General features: G+C 34.1%; 3 protein-coding genes across 3 annotated transcripts; 1 reads left to right on the forward strand and 2 right to left on the reverse strand.

The window, feature by feature from the left end:
- Window positions 1–7,244: 7,244 nt before the first annotated feature.
- LOC123713671 (prefoldin subunit 3) lies at window positions 7,245–8,747 on the reverse strand. The gene is made up of 4 exons (XM_045667468.1): window positions 8,537–8,747; window positions 8,069–8,311; window positions 7,804–7,958; window positions 7,245–7,468 (listed from the first exon to the last, which is right to left on the reverse strand). Exons 1-4 carry the CDS (start codon window positions 8,597–8,599, stop codon window positions 7,381–7,383), a joined length of 549 nt encoding a protein of 182 aa, XP_045523424.1. The 5' UTR covers window positions 8,600–8,747; the 3' UTR covers window positions 7,245–7,380.
- Window positions 8,748–8,862: 115 nt separating this feature from the next.
- LOC123713672 (guanine nucleotide-binding protein subunit gamma-1) lies at window positions 8,863–9,557 on the forward strand. Its single transcript, XM_045667469.1, has 2 exons — window positions 8,863–9,008; window positions 9,080–9,557. Exon 2 carries the CDS (start codon window positions 9,168–9,170, stop codon window positions 9,378–9,380), a length of 213 nt encoding a protein of 70 aa, XP_045523425.1. The 5' UTR covers window positions 8,863–9,008; window positions 9,080–9,167; the 3' UTR covers window positions 9,381–9,557.
- A 62-nt stretch (window positions 9,558–9,619) lies between these two features.
- LOC123713665 (DNA fragmentation factor subunit alpha-like) lies at window positions 9,620–12,425 on the reverse strand. The gene is made up of 2 exons (XM_045667453.1): window positions 11,555–12,425; window positions 9,620–11,237 (listed from the first exon to the last, which is right to left on the reverse strand). Exons 1-2 carry the CDS (start codon window positions 12,031–12,033, stop codon window positions 11,123–11,125), a joined length of 594 nt encoding a protein of 197 aa, XP_045523409.1. The 5' UTR covers window positions 12,034–12,425; the 3' UTR covers window positions 9,620–11,122.
- Between the last annotated feature and the right edge of the window lie 6,654 nt (window positions 12,426–19,079).

Raw genomic sequence — 19,079 nt, forward strand, 5'->3', positions numbered from 1 at the left:
TACAGATGTGGCGTAATATTAGGTCCTTACATATGAAATTGGCGTATTTCGTACTGGCCACTTTAATCACGATGTTTTCCTCTTTGGTAAGGAATTCCAAATTCAAATTTGTACAGCTATTTACTCATGTATTTGTGCTTCGATGACCGTCATTCATTTTACAAAATGGAAAACTTAAAGTATCGCATTATTTACGAGTACGAGTTCCGCCGTGGCACTAGTGCTGCGGAAACGACTCGAAGGGTGAATGATGTGTATGGCGGTCATGTTGCAAAAGAAAACACAGTTCGTTTTTGGTTCCAACGTTTTCGTTCTGGAAATTTCGACCTGCAGAACAAGCCCCGTGGACGGCCTGAGACCCAAGTTGATAATGAAGTATTGAAGGCTATTGTGGAAGCGGATCCATCACAAACCACGTCCGAGTTAGCTGCAGGCTGCGGTGTTAGTGATAAAACTGTTTTAATTCACTTGAAGCAAATTGGGAAGATTAAAAAGCTTGAAAGGTGGGTACCTCACTAATTGACTGAAGCAAACCGGTAAACGCGCGTCAATTGCTGCGTAACATTACTGAACCGGCACAATAATGAAGGTATTTTAAACCGAATCATTACCTGTGATGAAAAATGGATTCTTTACGATAATCGGAAGCGCTCAGCGCAATGGTTGGATCCTGGCCATCCAGCCAAATCCTGCCCCAAGCGAAAATTAACCCCAAAAAAGTTACTTGTAAGCGTTTGGTGGACTAGTGCCAGTATTGTTCATTGCACTTTTCAAATCTGGCCAGACCATTACGGCTGATGTCTATTGTCAGCAATCCTCTCCCCCTCGGACCGCGGAAGCGTGGAGACCAAAATTCAAGGTTTGCAGTTTCTATCAAGAGTCGCAACTATAGAGGTTCGAAATATACCTCATTACGATAGCGAAAACTTTGAAAGTCTTCTGTCTATCCTTACGAGAATTGGCAAGGAGTTGGATTTAACTATAGACTCTAAAGAGTTGCGTGATATTTACCGTTTGCCAGGGAAGCCTGGAACAGCAAGACCCAGCGTTGCAGAATTCAGCTGCGTTCACACCAGGAATGAATTACTATCCAGAGTAAGAAAACTCATTAAAGAAAAATTAATACCTGAAAAGTTAAACACTCAAACACTTGGGCTCCCAGGAGCAAAATCACTGATATACATTGATGAGCACCTTCCGCCAGCCCAAAGGAAACTCATGTATGAAACACGACAAATTGCCAAAAAATTTAAGTATGCTTGTTGGTATTCTAACGGCAGAGTTTTCCTGCGCATGGACGCAGCTGGTAAGCCTGTTATAATAGATTCCGAAAAATGTCTTGATGATCTTGTAAAACAAATCATATGACTGTCTTTTTTAGAATTTATTTATCAGTATTATAGTATTTATTCAGTTTATTATTTTATTAATTCTGGTTTATTTTTGTTTAACTTGATTTATATGGTAAGAGTTCTAAGATGTTTATTTTTAATACTAATACAAATTATTGTTATAATTTACACACTCACTTCATTTACTCAACGTTTACATACACTTACAGTCCAAAAACACTTATTTAAGTTTACACTTGGACACATTTATAAACACAATATTGGTTATAACCTATTACTCCATAAATGTATGAAAAAGGATAGCTCAACAGCCAATGCAACGCTACAAAACCTGCACCAAAAATCCTTAACACTGAAGACATCCTTGTTTATATTCGTACCTACGAAAATTCGATCAAACAAATGAAATATTAAAAGACCTTGATAACTTTACCGTAGCTTATTCCTCTAATTGTGAAGTAGAAGACTTACAGACCTTAATTAAACATCCTGAAAATTGTTTGAAAATGATTCACCAAAATATTCGAAGTATAAATAGGAACTTCCCAGACTTATTAACACTATTAGATAGTGCTGGCTACGCCACACAAATATTATTCCCCGTATTGACGGATATTATCATGCCCTTACCGAACACAACCTGACTCAAAATGAAGGCGTTGTAGTTTACTTCAAAAATTGCCTAAACATAAAAATATCTGAACCAAAAGTACTCGAACCCAATTTTCTTGTAATAAAAATAAATGACAATACTGCCGTCATTGCCATTTACAGACCGCCAGGGTATAAAGACGTCTCCCAATTTAAAGAGTCGCTAAACGAAATTCTTACCAATCTAAAATTATCTTCAGTCATAATTATTGGTGATATCAATATCGATATTATGCCAAACACTAAGGATGTGAATTCTCAATTTTACTTAAATCTACTAGCTTCTCATGGTCTGTTACCCGCACATACAATATCCACTCACAACAAGACGTGCCTTGATCACGCTTTTATGAAAAGTACTTTTTCTTCCGCTTGTTATGTAGTTGAATCATCTGTAACTGATCATGACAGCGTAGTTCTTATACTAGAAGACCAGCAATCTCACAAACAAAATAAAGACTTCATCCATAATAAAATTAATTATGTAGGCCTAGATAATGATATAAAAAACCTTTGCTTTGAACCGATCTATCGGGTTTCAGATGCAAATGTTGCTACTTCTTTTCTTATCTCGGAGATTAATGCTAAAATAAAATCTAATACTCAAAATCACACCGTACCTAATCGCAAGAGGCTAAAGAAGCCTTGGATGACTTCTGGTCTTCTAAGATGTGTACGAAATCGAGATAAACTTCATAAAATATATAAAAAAGACCTGAACAATGAAATTAAGAAAATAACCTACAAAAGGTACAGAAATTTTTGCAACTGGCTCCTTAAGAAACTTAAAAGTGAATATGAGGCGAAAGAGTTAAAAGCGGCGGCAAACACAAATAATAAAGCACTCTGGGACACTATTAGGAAATTAACGCATACATCAAAACTCTGCAGACCTGCTGAGCAACTTATTTCTCCTGATAACCCCTCTGAATCGGTCAATTTTATTAATAAATTCTTTGTTTCTATTGGTAAAGATCTGGCGGAAAAGGCATATTCCTCTGGTAGGGGTTGTATATCCTCAATGGCCAATCCATTATCATCCTTAGTTTTGGATAGTACCGATGAAAATGAAGTTCGTAACTGTATTCTCAACTTAAAAAAAGATAAATGTACTGGACGGCATAATATTTCAGGTGCTATATTAAAACGGTATCATCAAATAATAGTCCCACCATTGACATTCATTGTAAATTTGATTTTTTCCACAGGCGTTTTTCCGGATCAGCTTAAGCTGGCTGATATTGTTCCGATTTTCAAGGGTGGTGACAGAGGATGTATCAATAATTATAGACCAATATCTAAACTACCCACGATTGCAAAAGTAATTGAGAAACTTATAAACAAACGCCTTGTTAACTATCTTGAGACCAAGAATCTCATTTCTAGTAGACTTGCCAATAACTTACGGTATCCCTCAGGGAAGCGTACTTGGCCCAACGTTGTTTCTAACATTCATTAATGAGTTATGTAACCTCCAGTTGCCAAATGGTAAGATAATATCTTTTGCAGATGACACTGCCCTTGTCTTCTCTGGCAATAATTGGAATGAGGTGTATAATTCTGCTCAGCTTGGTTTTGGTCTTGTAAATGAATGGTTGAGAGGCAACGGCCTTACGCTTAATGTTGATAAAACAAAATTTATGCCCTTCTCTATTAAAAACGTTCCGTCTCACATTCATGATTATTTTTCTATCACAGCCCATACTTGCTCTTCAAATCAACTCTGCCATTGCAAAAGCATTTCCATTGCCTATAGTGTAAAGTATTTGGGTGTAGTTATCGATAGTAACTTGAGTTTTAATTCTCACGTGGATCTTCTCTCATGCAGAACTCGTAAACTCATTTATATCTTTAAAACTTTAAGACTTATAGCAGACAATAGAATTGTTAAAGTAGTATATCAGGCTTTATGTCAGTCAATTTTAAGCTATTGTATCACTGTGTGGGGAGGTACTTTCAAAACCAATCTACTAAAACTTGAAAGAGCCCAACGAGCAGTGTTAAAAGTAAGTTATTCCTTACCGTTTCTTTTTCCCACTAAAGAGCTTTATGCCCTAGCCGATGTGTTAACAATTCGTCAATTATTTATTCTCAACACAGTTTTAAAACAACATTATAAAACTAGTTACAACCCCGAATTAAATATAAACAAGCGGATTAAACATAAAGTTTGCTGTCGTATTACACGATGGACAACTTCTTTCTCGCAAAGATTCTTTGGTTTCTACTACACTATCGAAATATGAATGTAAAAAAATGGTTACTAATTGGCTGAAGACGTTGAGTTATGATGAAACAGAATAATTAATAACTGTTACTCTGTAACACACGCACGCGCACACACACACACGCGCGCACACACACACACACGCGCACTCACACACAGACACAAACACACACCAAATTTATTTTTACGACTCCGTTTCCATTTTTTTTCCTTAAGCACTTGCTTATTTTCTTCTATTGTATCTTATGACAATGACCTGATTGTACGTGTTCCGGTCCGGTGGTGGAGAGGCTGGCTCTCTGCCACTCAGGTCTCCTGTTACAGAGACCAGTCTCTCACATACACTTCCAAATGTTATTATCTTAGTTTAATCATAATAACCTTCTATGTATGTATATGTGAGAGAAGAAATAAAGATTATTATTATTATTATAATTGCAAACCATGATGGAGCTGGAAGCTAGCGGCTAAACATCCTAGGCTGGTCAATCGCTCCACGCCACTGCTACTTCACGACAACGCTAGACCACACACTGCACTACAGACGCCTACCAAATTAGAAGAGCTTCAATTGGAATGTCTAAGACATCCTCCGTACTCCCCGGACCTTGTTCCAACAGATTACCATTTTTTTCGAAATTTGGACAACTTCTTGCAAGGGAAAAAATTTAACTCTGATGGGGCAGTCCAAATCGCCTTCACAGATTTTATTGATTCCCGTCCTACTGGTTTTTTAGTAAAGGGATCAATGAACTACCTATGAGATGGCAAAAGTGCATAGAAAATATTGGTCCATACTTTGATTAAGTAAATATATATTATATTTAAAAATATATATTATATTTAAAAATATATATTATATTTAAAAATATTCGACTTTTTGTTCCTCCCATACAAAACGCCAATTTCATATGTAAGGACCTAATAATAGGAAAATATAGTAGTATCTTTGGATAGAAGTTGGGATCCAAAATATATCTTTTAAGTTTCGTAAATATGTCTATTTTCAAGATATTCGATATTATCGAAAATTCAATTCCACTTTTTCAGGTACTACTCAAGACTGTAATTTACGAAATTTTTCTATTTGTTTTTTGGATAATTTCTGGTTAGATACGCTATCGAATTTAACGGCGGAAAGTTCTAACTCAAATTACTTATTTTTTCCTTACCTAACGTGGTGTAAAAAAAACTGGTCACCTGTGTGCGAAGTTAAGAAAAAACATGACATTCAAATTCCTTCATTACTAGAAAGTAACTTAAAAATATTGATTTAATAATTGAAGAATATAATAGTCCAACGTACAATTTTAAAATATTGTCTAATAAATTAAATTTTACAAGAGCTGTTCAACATGGCCACCATGCGCTTCACGCTGATAATGACATGAATTTAACTTCTCTCGTTTTAAAAATCTATGCACTGTTCTAGCCGACATGCATGTGTGTCTTGCTATGGTATGCAAATAGGTGGTTAAAATATATGTGATTTCATCATGTACATCCTTCATGGCGACCATGGCCTTCCAAATCTCGTTCTGCCGGCCTCAATTCCCAGGTATTCGCCCTTCCACGAATACATTTTTTATAGAACGGGGCCAACGGGCAGGAGGCACACTCTTAATACCAGAGGGTTCGCGAAGTCGATTGCGCGGCAAAAACAGTCTTAAAAAACGCGGACGATGGACGTCGAGGTGATACGGGTGGAATTAGTATTCTGCCGCGATGTCTGATGATGAAACTCAGCTGCATATATTAATCCGAAGAACTCCTCTGAACACTATGGTAAATATAGGTTTTCCTTCCAAATGACCGCACAACTGAACGTCGATCGATATGTCAACGCCAAGAATTCCGATGCTTGCGGGGGCATTCAGAAGAGTGTCTTCGTAAAGAGGAGTAGCGACAAAGAATGTTTTTTAAGCAGAAAACGTGCAAACTTGTATCTTCTCGGATTTAAATTGAACTAGATTTAGTCTACCCCAGTCTCAGACTCAACGTAGCAGAGCTCAACTTCAGGTACAACTTTGTTCCGGTACTTATCGAAAACTCCCCGAGAAATACCAGTCCGGCCAATGTAAAGAGTATCCCTAGTGCTGTTGTCCGCATAGCAATAAGTGTTGCTAAGTTACAACATATCATTGATATGTAGAAATAGGGTCGGGGATAGGATACAGCCTTGTGAGCTACATGCTCCTATCGGCCAGATAGCTGGATAAAGTCGCATAATTTCTCAGAAATCCCTGGTAGCTTCGAGAGAAGCGCTTTATCCTTTATCCCACCCTATGCCCTCGCTATATCTAAACTAAAGGCTAACACCTCCCCCTTGGACTTAATTGGCTCTGCCCACATATGTGTGAGGTATACAAGGTCACCAGCTGAACGACCACGACGAAAGCCGTACTGATAATAACTAATCAGCTGGTGGCCCTCTAGATACCTACGGAGCTGGCCATTAATAATGGATTCCATTATTTTGGGAGTACAAGGAGGTTATAGCTATTGGGCTATAGTTGGACGGATCAGAGCGATCGCCTTCGGGTCAGTGCCGAGCGAGTACAGGTATTGGAAAAGGCGCGTTAGAATCGGAGCCAACTCAGGAGCACAAATACGCGGATACCATCCGGTCCGCTCAACTTATGATATTCGCGCCAAACCTCATCTTCAGAGACGACTCGAGAAGTGCGACTCCCATTTGTGAAAAACAGGTTTGGTCATGCAGGAGTAATGCTTGGCGTTATGTCTCATTTCAGAATAATAATAGAGAATAAGGATCATAGTAGAATACTACAATCTGCCATGATTAATCAACTCAGTTAATAAAGATTGAAAGTTATAAATTGTTTATTAACAGAACTTTAATCTATAACTCCATGAATAATAGTAATACAGTTGGAAGCTTATTTCCAAATAGTTAAATAAAAAGCAAAAAGTGGAAGATTAGAATCAATTCTTAAATAAATAATATGAGTGCATTAAGCTGAAATAGCATTATATATTTGAAATTTGTGTAATTTACATATTATGTATTTTTTATTTAGAAATTTTAATTCTAGAAAAGCAAAGTTCAAAATTCAAAAAAGAAATTAGGAACATCACAAAATTATATAAGAACAATTTGGAGATGAATGAGTGTTTTATATCATAGAATTAGCTTGAAGCCTTGGCTGCCTGACGACGCTTGACATCCCAATTATAGACTCGAGCCATATTTACTTCTGTAGTAGTCCATTGATCTCTGTAATGTAAAAACATTTAAGGAAAAAATTTAAGTATAAGATAAAGTAGATGCGATAAAATAACTGTGCCAATGAATTGGAACAATTAGAATTTGTTATGGCTGTATGTGAATATAAAGTAAGAGAACCATTATGTTGATAAAAAAATGTATTAATTTTTAATTTAGTGGTAATTGACATACTTACGCAAACTTAAATAATAAATTAAATAAAAATAAATATACAGATCTTCAGTATTAACACTTTTTGCTAAACCTATCTACTTTCAATCTACAATTATTTATGTAGGGCAAATATATCTATATTAAGTTCTTAAGAATAGGTCTAGAAGTACCTCAAGAAGTCCAAATCATGTTCAACATTAGCAAGATTTTTTGTAGCTGTTGCCATATTCGTGGTAAGAAGATTTTCAGCATCCTCTAGTGTATATTCAAGCATAACATTCGCTCCAAGCCACAAGCACACATTGTTTGTGGGTGGTACCTCTGCCTAAAAAAGTTATAAAACTTATATAATTATTATAAATAGAAAGATTTTTGTACTTGCATATTTTCTTGACAAGCAAATAAAATTGTTTAATCACCAATCATATCAGTTACCTTAACAAAAACCTGGTCACTAAGCAAAAACTGTGTCTGCATTGTTTCCTTTTGTGCTTTTAACTTTTCAATCATTTCAAGAGTACGAGCTAGGTCTGGGATTTGCTCTCGCAGTCGCCTCCTCTTTGTGTTCAAAGTGTATTCCATGAATTTATATTTTCCATGCTGTTCGTCGAGCTTTCGAAGAACCTTTTCTACTCCTTCAGAATTTTCAGGCATACTCATAAATTCATCAACATTATCCTAGAAATAATAATAAAAAATTCAAATTCAATATAGAGTGAAGTCAATTTCATCTTTGGAAGCATTTATAATTTTTTTTAGAGCTATGTCCTGAAGTTCACACTATTTTTGTATATAATCCAAGTATATAAAAAATAATATATTACTTTTTATTAGCAGATGCATATAACCTAAAATAAGATTGGCAAATTTTATTAAAGATATCGTTTTTATTAACATACTTACAACAAATATTGCGTCAGGTATTCCCGAGAAAGATTTTGTATTATCTTTTGCATCGCCTTCCATTTCTTTCTCAATTAAAATATTAACTTTATATGACTATTAATAGGGATTTGATTTGAAATTTGAGTTTTGATTATAGATTTTGATACTTGACGCTCAAGCCACAGGTAGAGCAAATAATTAAACTAAGACTACCAGAAGCTGGGATGTATCTTACGTTTAATACAAATGACAGACCTTTAACTGTTAACATACAAATTACAAAATCACGTTTAAGCCTATCTGTAGATCTACTGTTACGTTTAGATGTGTCAAACGACGAAGCGTTAACTGTAAAATCGGACAATGACATTGACTACTTCTTGACTCTATGCATCTAAATTTCCTCTTGGCTAGTAATAAATTAAGTGAAAATAATAGATTTAAATTTTTATTCATAATCTCATAGAGCCCTTAATCACCAGCTATTAAGGTACATTTCTTTAAATTTTTAAATCACGTGTACTCGTAGTTCTGTTCAAGAACTTGTGCTTTTATTTGCAGATCAAGGTTGTAGTGAAAGACTACGCCCTTTTGTTATACTTTGTTGTTTGTGTTGGCTGTCAACATAGGCCTCTCAGATACTGCCGTTATGGACATGATGGTGTCGACATTACAGCAACAGCGAGCTGTTACAGAGCAGCTGCGGCGGGAAGCTGCAATAAAACGTATTCCCGTTTCTATCGCCGTAGCGGATATCGTACGATTCATAAGCGATCATGAACAAGAAGATTGCCTTCTTGTAGGCTTTACTAGTCAAAAAGTCAACCCTTTTCGCGAGAAAAGTTCTTGCACTGTTTTGTAAAATATCTGTGCTTGGTTATTTAAATGTATGCTTGGTATTTAAAATCTCAATTATATTTAAAACAGCAGGAATCAAAACTCTTTCAAGGTATACTTTGTAATATTTCAAATTTTTTGTTTTTATTCTAAATGTAACTATTTTAAATGTTGTGAGGACTCAATAAACAATTTATCTATATAACAGGTGTTTTTATATTATATGGCTTTTAGAGAATTATTGAAATTAATATAGACTAAATTCTTTATTGTTATGATCTACATAATAATACATTCTACAATTTTACAGACTTTTACACAAACATTGAAGAAGATTGAGCAGTTTGCTTTCTAATCTATGTTGATAATTCTAAGATTTAAAATAACTCGTTTACAAGGGGTTCCATCTACATGGGATACAATGTTATTGCAAAAATGATTTGTTGACAACTAATTTAAAGAATAGTAGTCATTTTTAGTACTAATAATTGGTATTGTATGAATAGTAAAATTTGTGTTATAAATTAGTAATAATTTTTACTGCAGAGAGTGCTATATAAATGGAAATGGACTTTATATTTAAATACAATGTATAGATTTTAATTCTTAGACAAATTTTTGAGTCTTATAAGAAATTTTATAGTGTTTCCAATGGTTTTATATAATGTTGATTGATACCTATATGTTGTGTCTAGTTGGCTGTTACTCTATTTTATTTACAAACAACACCATATAATTAAAATTAATAAATTTACACACAGAAATTATGTTTATTGGGAGAGTTACACCTATGGTAATAAAAAAGGGACTGAATTATTTGGAGTTGCAAGCAACATAGTAAAGACATCAAATTCTTTAAATTCTAACAATACCAACTTACAATTCCTTGATCAATGTATTCTTAAGGTCTAAGCAAAAGTACATTTTTACGGCAGTGGAATAAAGTATGGGTATAACTTATGTTAAACTTGTAAATTGTTGAGCAAATTTGGAATTAAATGAATAAATCTTAATTCTAGGGGTAAAACTATATAAAAAATGAAATTTACCAACTATCAGTCTTTTAAATTGATGTTGATTATCAACCTTATCCCATTTTTTTCTCTCAAAAGTTTACAAAAAAAAAAGAAATAAAAACCTAGAAATAGTAACTTACTACTGCCTAGCACATCTATTGTCATGTATTAAATATTAACTTTAGTGTTTAGCAATTAAAATAATTTCAATATATGCAGCGGTAAGACTAAAACAAACTTAAAATTATAAATGCCTATAAATTATTTAGGTATATATAGAATGTTACAGACAAATAAATTTGAATCCAGATATATTAGTCATAACACAATTTTAAAACAGAGTTCATCTTTATGTGTTACACTGATTATTATGACACTGGACACCAAACTACAATACAAAGGTGTAAAATGGAATTTTATAACTATCATTTACATTTAGAATGACCATACATTCAATTACAGCTCAATTTCATAAGATTAGCTTCTTATATTATATTAACTACTGCACTTACACCTATGCTAAACAATGCAAATCCTGTCATTTAAATAATTTGTATAATGAATCTAACTAAGGACTTTAAAACATTCTATATAAGTATTAGCGTTTAAAAAGGCCTCCTTAATTTTGGTGTTTTATAGCTATAGACGCATCTTTTTATAGTATAAGCAAGTCTGTAAACTTTTGAGATACACCATCCCATTAAAGAAATTTAGTAAGGGTTATACTAGGGTTATTCGGTAGATATTACAGTTATACACGCTCTTGGCTTGGTGGTGATACATCCTCAGTACCATTTGATACACTCTGATGGTATAACTTCAGTAACTCCATTGCATCTTGAGCTTGTCTTTTCTCAAGCAATATCCTGTAATTATAAACAATTCTAATAAAATATCTTAGACAGCAACAACTGGTAGTATAATAAACATTAGAAATAAAAATAAGAATATTAAGAAATACGCATATTATTTATATGCTTCTTCCATGCTGAGGTACTGTAAGAAAATATATCTATTTAATATATCTGAGAGAAAAGATATCTATTTAATATATCTGAACGGTTCATTCAAATTTTAATTATTTCCTGAACATGACCACAAATACTTATTCTGTATAAAATGAAATAAAGATTACATATAGCAAACTCTAAAATGTTAAATTGTAAGAAATAAAAGTAATTACCTTCCCGAGGCTTCCTTAATGTGTTCTAGAATTATTCTGTTGTCCCTGTCTGTCACAATATCGGCTAGACTATCTGGATCCATATCTGACAGTAATTCTAAGTCTTGACCCCCTAACAAGGAAATGTGACATAAGTTATGCTGAAGCCGTCCCACCAGATTTGCAACTTGGGTCTTATCTCCAAGAGAACCTTCATCAGTTTGGTCTAATGATACTTGACATTTTGGCATATTAGGTGCCCACTTTTCAGTTCCATGTAAAATCATGAGAGAAGTATCGGGATCTAAAGTGAAGAAGTATTCCTCATCATCTACCTCAGTACCATCGCATTCCAACACTACAGTTAAGTTTTCAGAGGGCAAACCAAGTTTCTCTGGGACTTTAGTCAACAAGTCTTCTAATGTAGAAGCCACAATTCCTTTCTTCTTTTCGCGATTCACATCACATATTTTGTATGGTTTGTTTATACCGTCCTCCATTATGTTAGTAGACACTTATACCTTGAGATGAGAAAGAGTGAAGTTATGTGAGGAATTTTTTATCCAATCTTCATAATACAAATAAATAAAATTCAAAAATCTACAACCTACACGGCTCGGAATTCTGCAAAAACTGATTAGAATTTAGAATAATAAAAAGCGATAGGATTGACATTTGACAACTCTAAATTGTTATTTCTTATTTGACATTTAAAAACTTAGTCGCCGGTTTGACATGAAAAAGTTTTTTGTAACAATTAGTTTATCAAATGAAATTAGTAAATTAAAACTATTTTAACACTCAAAAAAAGCTTCACAATATATTCACTTGCCGATGAAGTTCACCGAAACATCAAAATATACCGCTATAGAGTCAAACGACCGACTCGCTTAGCATCAACTTGCTGAATGTTCAATGTACTAAAGTAAGGGCACGTTCATAAGCCTTACCGTAGGTCTTATTAGTACTTTAGTGTCTGGAAATCTGAATTAATTATATTAAGTTAGCGCCTAATTTATATTATATACGTACTTACTCGCTCATAGCTCATTTTACCGCATTGTAATAAATTAATCAATAAGTAAAATATTTTAAATGTTATATTATTTCTAAAAAGTAACTGTTTAACATATTTCATATATTACGACTGAAAGTATATATAAAAAGATCAATAACATTTAAAAAAACACGATTATCTACGCGTAACATTTTTATTCTTAATACATAAAAATACGAAAATAATAGCCCCATACACTGAGGTTTATATCAATAACGCTTTGTCGTGTTGCAGGAAAAATTGATGAAGATTGAAAGATCACTGAAGGGCAGATAATGTTGCCGGGGGTCACATTCGGTCACAGTATGACGCGACGGGCGGGGATCAATAAAGCCCCTGCCTCCCTTTTTGCCTCCACTCTGTCTTCTAGAATGCACTTTGCAGCGCTTACCTCCACCTGCTATCTCGTTATTTAAAGTTATCTTAACTTGCCTAATATTTATTATTATGCAACAAGCTGCTCGCCATTAGCGGTCACCGTTATCAAACGGCCATTTTCTGCGGCGGCACTTTATGGCAATAAAATGTTGGTTTTTTCCCCCCAAAATGGACATTATAGTCATGTGTTATTAGAACATAATTTAGTAAATATAAGGTTGATAAAGAATGTTAAAACTATAATATATATATTCATTTAAATTATGTATTAATTGTTTAGTTTTAGCATCAAGGCTTTGGTCGGGCCAAATTGATAGAACCAATTAAAAACGTTGATGTCAGTGCTACCTAATGATTTATATTTTTTAGATTCAAAGTCAAATATTTATTATCATTGTGTAGCATTTTGTATCGTTTGGTATATATCTGAAGTGTTTATCTTTTATTAGATATTTACTCACAGAGCGGTGGCCCACAGAGTCAAACTATTACGGGCGTACGAAAAATAATTGCATATCAACGACATGTATTGATCGACAAGTTGTATAAATTATAATCTAAGAAGACATACCGCACGCCTTTAAAAACTCTCAAACACATTCACATACCCATTCATCACATACACATTCACGCATACTCAATGTTTTATACTCGTAACTTGTGTTTGATTAATTTTAACACTAAAACTACTTTTTCTTTTATAAAACTGTTTTAACATGTACCATGTACCACATAATAATTGTTATCTAGTTTGTGGGGACTAGCGATAGATGAATTTCGACAGTACCTATTTCTGTCATAATTAAAGTTTTTTTTATATATTTAAGATGTTATGTTACGAGTACTGTAAATTTTTGTATTTGCATATGTTTGTTATAAACGGAAAATCTACGTGATTTCACTCAAGTCTTTCAACATGAAAATGTTTTATTTTTTTGTGAAACAAATCGCTTGACTGCTTACATACAAGACAATTTTTTTTTTAAAGAGGCGAAATACACAAATTAACTTAGGTAACGATTTTTACAAAGAGGTCTATTTACGTAACGTAACATAAATGGTCTAGCCAAAAAGCCTCGTAGAAAAGAGTGAAAATTAAAAAAAATAAGACACCTCAATAAAAAAAAAATATTATTATACGCACATACACCAAAAATACATCTTGCAACAATGTGGGCTAGTTCTGCTTTTCATAATTAGTTGAATTACACATTTATATTTGTGCTATCCGAAAGCAAATGCAGCAAAGCAAATAAGTCGGTACAAAAGAATACCCAAAACACTTAACGTTATAAAGTTTTCGAAATGGTTTAAATTTTGTTCTAAAGAGATTTTAGTAATGCCATATCCGATGGTCAGCTATGGCGCGACTAAGATAATGAAATTACATTGAAGTTTAAAATCTGCGTGTTTGCGTTATTGGGAAGTATATACAAAGAGATCCATACAAAGTCCTTTTACTGTGTAAATTAACTATTCTCCAAGAACTCGGTTTCTCTTTACCTAGGGGATTTGTACGACGGCGAAGGCCAAGGTTATTTGCGATACCATGGGCCAGAACCAGTCTGTTGCACAGATTACGTTACGGTTACTGAATACTATCACCGACATTATCGACATCCTTATATGTTCGCAATGAGTTCACGAGAGCGACATTGTGTATCTTATGTATTTTTTTCGACATGATCTTATTGGATTTCTGTAAGGAGGTAAGTATTTTAGTTAATAAATAAATACTTTTTGTTATAAGTTAGAAAATTATGCAGAACAGGATACTAGTGTGTATAATTCGGACTCAAAGCAGTGTCTATGTATTATAGGTGTAGATTAATATGTTAATTTTGTTAAGTTGTCTTTGTTCGTGTTTCATACAATTTTGAATGAACGAAATCTGATTACCGCTGAGGTCCCGTGTAAATATATTTGTACTGCTATATTCGACGTCGATGAATAAGGCTCTTGTTATTAGGCTCGCAATAAGAGCTCACGGTAGGCCCCCAGAGGTCGTGAGTTCGAAAAACAGCTGCACCAACGGAGTTATCTTTCCAAGTGCGCAATTAACAAGGGAAATATAGTCAGGAAAACGGTATACCTTAGAAGCTTAGACCTAAAGAATAGACCGTGCGTCAGGCTGCTCGCTTATCACAAAAATTATGATCATAAAACAGATACAGAAGTCTGAGGCCAAGAGAAGTTTGCAGTTCCTTGTTGTTAATACCTGCCATTTTTTAAGTAAAGCAAGCTTTTAGATAAATTAACTAATAAATCACATCGAAATTATTCAGACCGCGAAATAGCCAAAGAGGTTTTCTTATATAATCAAATATGCAGGTCCGCGTCGCCGCTACTTATCTGTAGGGTGTAAACACCAGGTGAACAACTTAACAACAATAGGCAATGTAACTAGGTCAAGAAATAAAAAAAAAATCGAGAGTTAGCTATATACCTAGTCCAGCCATAAGTTCTGTTACAAATATAAATTGATTTGTTTAAAGAAGTTATGTAAAATGTATACCTTCGTATTTATTAAAGTCGCAGCAAAAAAAATATATTCAAAATGGCCATCTATAGCTTTAATACAGGCCCTTAATCTGTTTGGCCATGAATCTATGGATTTACGCACTGTTACCAAGGGAAAGTTTGCCACTGCTTGCTCAAATTTAAAAAATATATATATCTTGATATAGGTTGTAGTAAACTTGGATCAAAACCACTGACTCGACATTTAAATATTCAGTCTAATCATTTCAGTATTTGACCCCTATGAGAACTCGATCCATCAACTTTTGACTAACTTAACTGAAAGGAACCTTCATGAATAATTGAAATATATAAAATACCAGATGGAATCACTTAAAGTTGACTAACGACCTGACATTTAATATTTATTAAAGTAATTTCACCTAAATTTAATTAAGGCCCATAATATTATTATGTAATTGAAATCGAAGACAAGCAGAAATATTTTAAATTTCAAAGGTTAACTCACACTTAATTTTGTTCAAATATTAGCTGCATATCATATGAAACACCTCTGGTAAAGGTCCAAGTTGCGTTGGTTATTTAAAATAAATCAGTGGCGCTACAACCTTTTTAGGTCTGGGCCTCAGACTGTTATCTGTTTTATGATCATTTGTCAATTTAATGGGCAAGTTGTCAGATCAGCCTCCTATCACACCGTCAAATATTTTTACTCACGATGTTTGCCTTCACGGTTCAAGCGACTGATAAAGCTGCACATAGAAAGAATGTCCATTAGTGCACAGCCGAATCTACGACCTCAGGGATGAGTCGCAAGCTGAAGACTCTAAGCTAACACTGCTATTTAATATTGTTTACCGTACGTGACCAAACGTATTGGATTTGGCATTCGGGATTCATTCTTAGGGCTGTCTCGTTATCACGTGACTTACTCATATTGTCAAGAAAAACATCGTCAGGAAGGCGGCATGTCTTACAAAATACGTGTGGCAAGTGTCAGTATAAAGGGAAATTTTGTACGAAACAAGCACATGCGACCATGATTCCGACAGGATTGGAGCGGCGCTGTGTGTATCCATTTATTACCTTTTAGCAGACGCGTAAACATTCTATACAATTTTTTCCATTGCCACGTGTATTGTATGCTGATAAATGTATATTCAGACAATTTATATAGATGGCTTAGTCCATAGTTCATTGATTTCACGTGTAACAATGATATATGCCTGAATGATTATAACGATATAGGACATCTATTTAAAATTATAAAGTTTTTAATTAGTTAGTCAAACAAACTATTAAATAAAAAAAATAACAAATTTATGTATTCCGTCACGTACCTACCATTACTTCATTCATATTGTGTTCAAGTGTTGCCAAGTTTCAAAACACACAATAAAAATACCTAAGATGTTTAATCTGTATATTTAATAATCAATGTATCGAATGTTGTATCAAAATCTTTTAATGTACTAACCTATCTTCTGCCTTTTTTATCTATTTAAGAAATTTCACAGAAATTTCATTATTTTTAGTTTTGAAATTAAAGTTAATAACACCATAGAAACATTTATATTCAGCACAATCTTTCGATGCATGCGAACTGTAAGTCTTCTATTGTACATTATTTAGTAATTATTCAATGCGTGTCCTGTTTTCATTTATTTTTTTATGTATCAATACACTCAGAAGACCTCATCATTCCACGTTAGTCAGATAAAGAAACTATTTTCGGCCGCGTTCTAAAAAATCACTCCGCGGCAAGTCAGCAACGCTAGCCTGGAGGCATCTGCCTTGGCCTACTGACGTCCAATTGAAACTTGTTCAAACGAATATAGTAATCGAGACATAACACATTGCACACACACACACACGCATATATGCACACGTATTATACGCATCCGAATTTTTCTATATACTCCATTATAAAATCGCTGTTGCCGACTATTTGATTTGTCATTTTAGGCGAGTCGGTGATCAAACTTGCACTAACAGTAGCAATTCTTATTTTGGCGGCAATGGAGTATACGTACCCAGAATTATATTGTTACGAAGACGGGTCGACTACAATGTTTCTAGGTTTTTCCACTACTTAGAGAACTTTTCAGCAGGCTGTAATATGATTTCTGACCGTTTCAGGAGAGGGTCAATCACATATTAGAAAATTGTAATTTCCATAATGTTACCCTAGTTTTCAGGAAACTGAAACCTTTTTTCAGTCAGTTTCAGAACATGTGTAGTCGATTGGTGCAGTTTTTAGGAGACCCGTTTTCAGGTGCTTTCAGGCCTAGGTATACCCCTTTGATGAAGGAACTTTCTAGGTGTGAGACAAGGACGAAATGATACGAGAGAGAGAGAGAGAAGATCAGAACTTTCTCGAAACTAGACTGAGCACTCTAGAACGCCGTACGACAAGGACAGAGCAACGTGCGGAAGAGATAAAGAGTGCGGACGTTCTAGAATTGTGCAATCGCTACTCAGTAGCAAGCCCGTCTAGAAAGTTCTCGAATATTGTTTAGAATTATTCCCAGGGATATATAAGCGAGCCGAAACGCGACTAGTCACCTTTAGTTTGGAATGCGATAACACGAGAGGAACACCGAAGCGATAAAGTGCGAATAAAGTGAATACAAGTGATAAAGTACAGTGTGAAGTGTGCATAAGTGAAGTAATTAGTGATTGTTTTGTGTGTGTAATTAGTGCATCTCTGCGGTTAATTTGTGCCCATAAATTCCTCATTGATTTACCAAGAAATAAACCCTTGAATAAATCTACGGCATTTTCTATCCGATCCCCAAGCTCGTAACAATATTAATATAATTATATTATATACCACTAATCAACAGAACCACAACAAAAACCACACACATAAACACAGATAATACAAAACATAAATGATATTAATTAAAGAAAACTAGTGAAATATTTGTTACTGTCTCTCACAATTTAATTAAATCCCAACAAATGTATAAACCGGGTGTGAACTGACGACCTCGACCTGATAACACGGGTAAAGGTTGCTCGCGTCTACTCCCCTGAGGGCCACATAGTCACTTATTTGTACTAGTATCAACGCTACATATAGTGATGCGACAGTTGACATAATATTAAATTACATTTAAACTACAAAACCACACATAAGAGAGAGAATGTTTACGATATATATATAAACTTTCGCGTAACTAAACACATTGATAATATAGTTAAAGTTAAAACTTCAGTTCATAAATAACGTTACCTAATAGCGTAACAGTTAAAGTGAAAGAAAATGCTTCACGGCATGTTTACTTTGAGTTTTATTTTTATCTATTAACAGTACTACTACATTATATCGAATTTATCTTATTTTTATGTTTATATTATTTATTCTGGAAGAATCTATTTTATCCGTAAGACCGTCAATTGTCTTCTTACCGACATCCTTTGTCTTCATAAATCTTATATTATTTTTCTCTTGTTTTGTTACTGTCATATAAATAAACAGTTATTATAGTATACATCTGAAGATTGTGTTTGTATGGTTGTATTTCAGAATTACTGGTTTGAATTAGAAATCTGTTTGTGTTAGTGCATTTATCGAGGGAGGCTTCAGGCAAAACGCTACTCGAAGCTTTAAGTATCAGATCCGAA

The sequence above is a fragment of the Pieris brassicae genome, chromosome 8 (assembly GCF_905147105.1).
Source record: "Pieris brassicae chromosome 8, ilPieBrab1.1, whole genome shotgun sequence".
NCBI lineage: Eukaryota > Metazoa > Arthropoda > Insecta > Lepidoptera > Pieridae > Pieris > Pieris brassicae.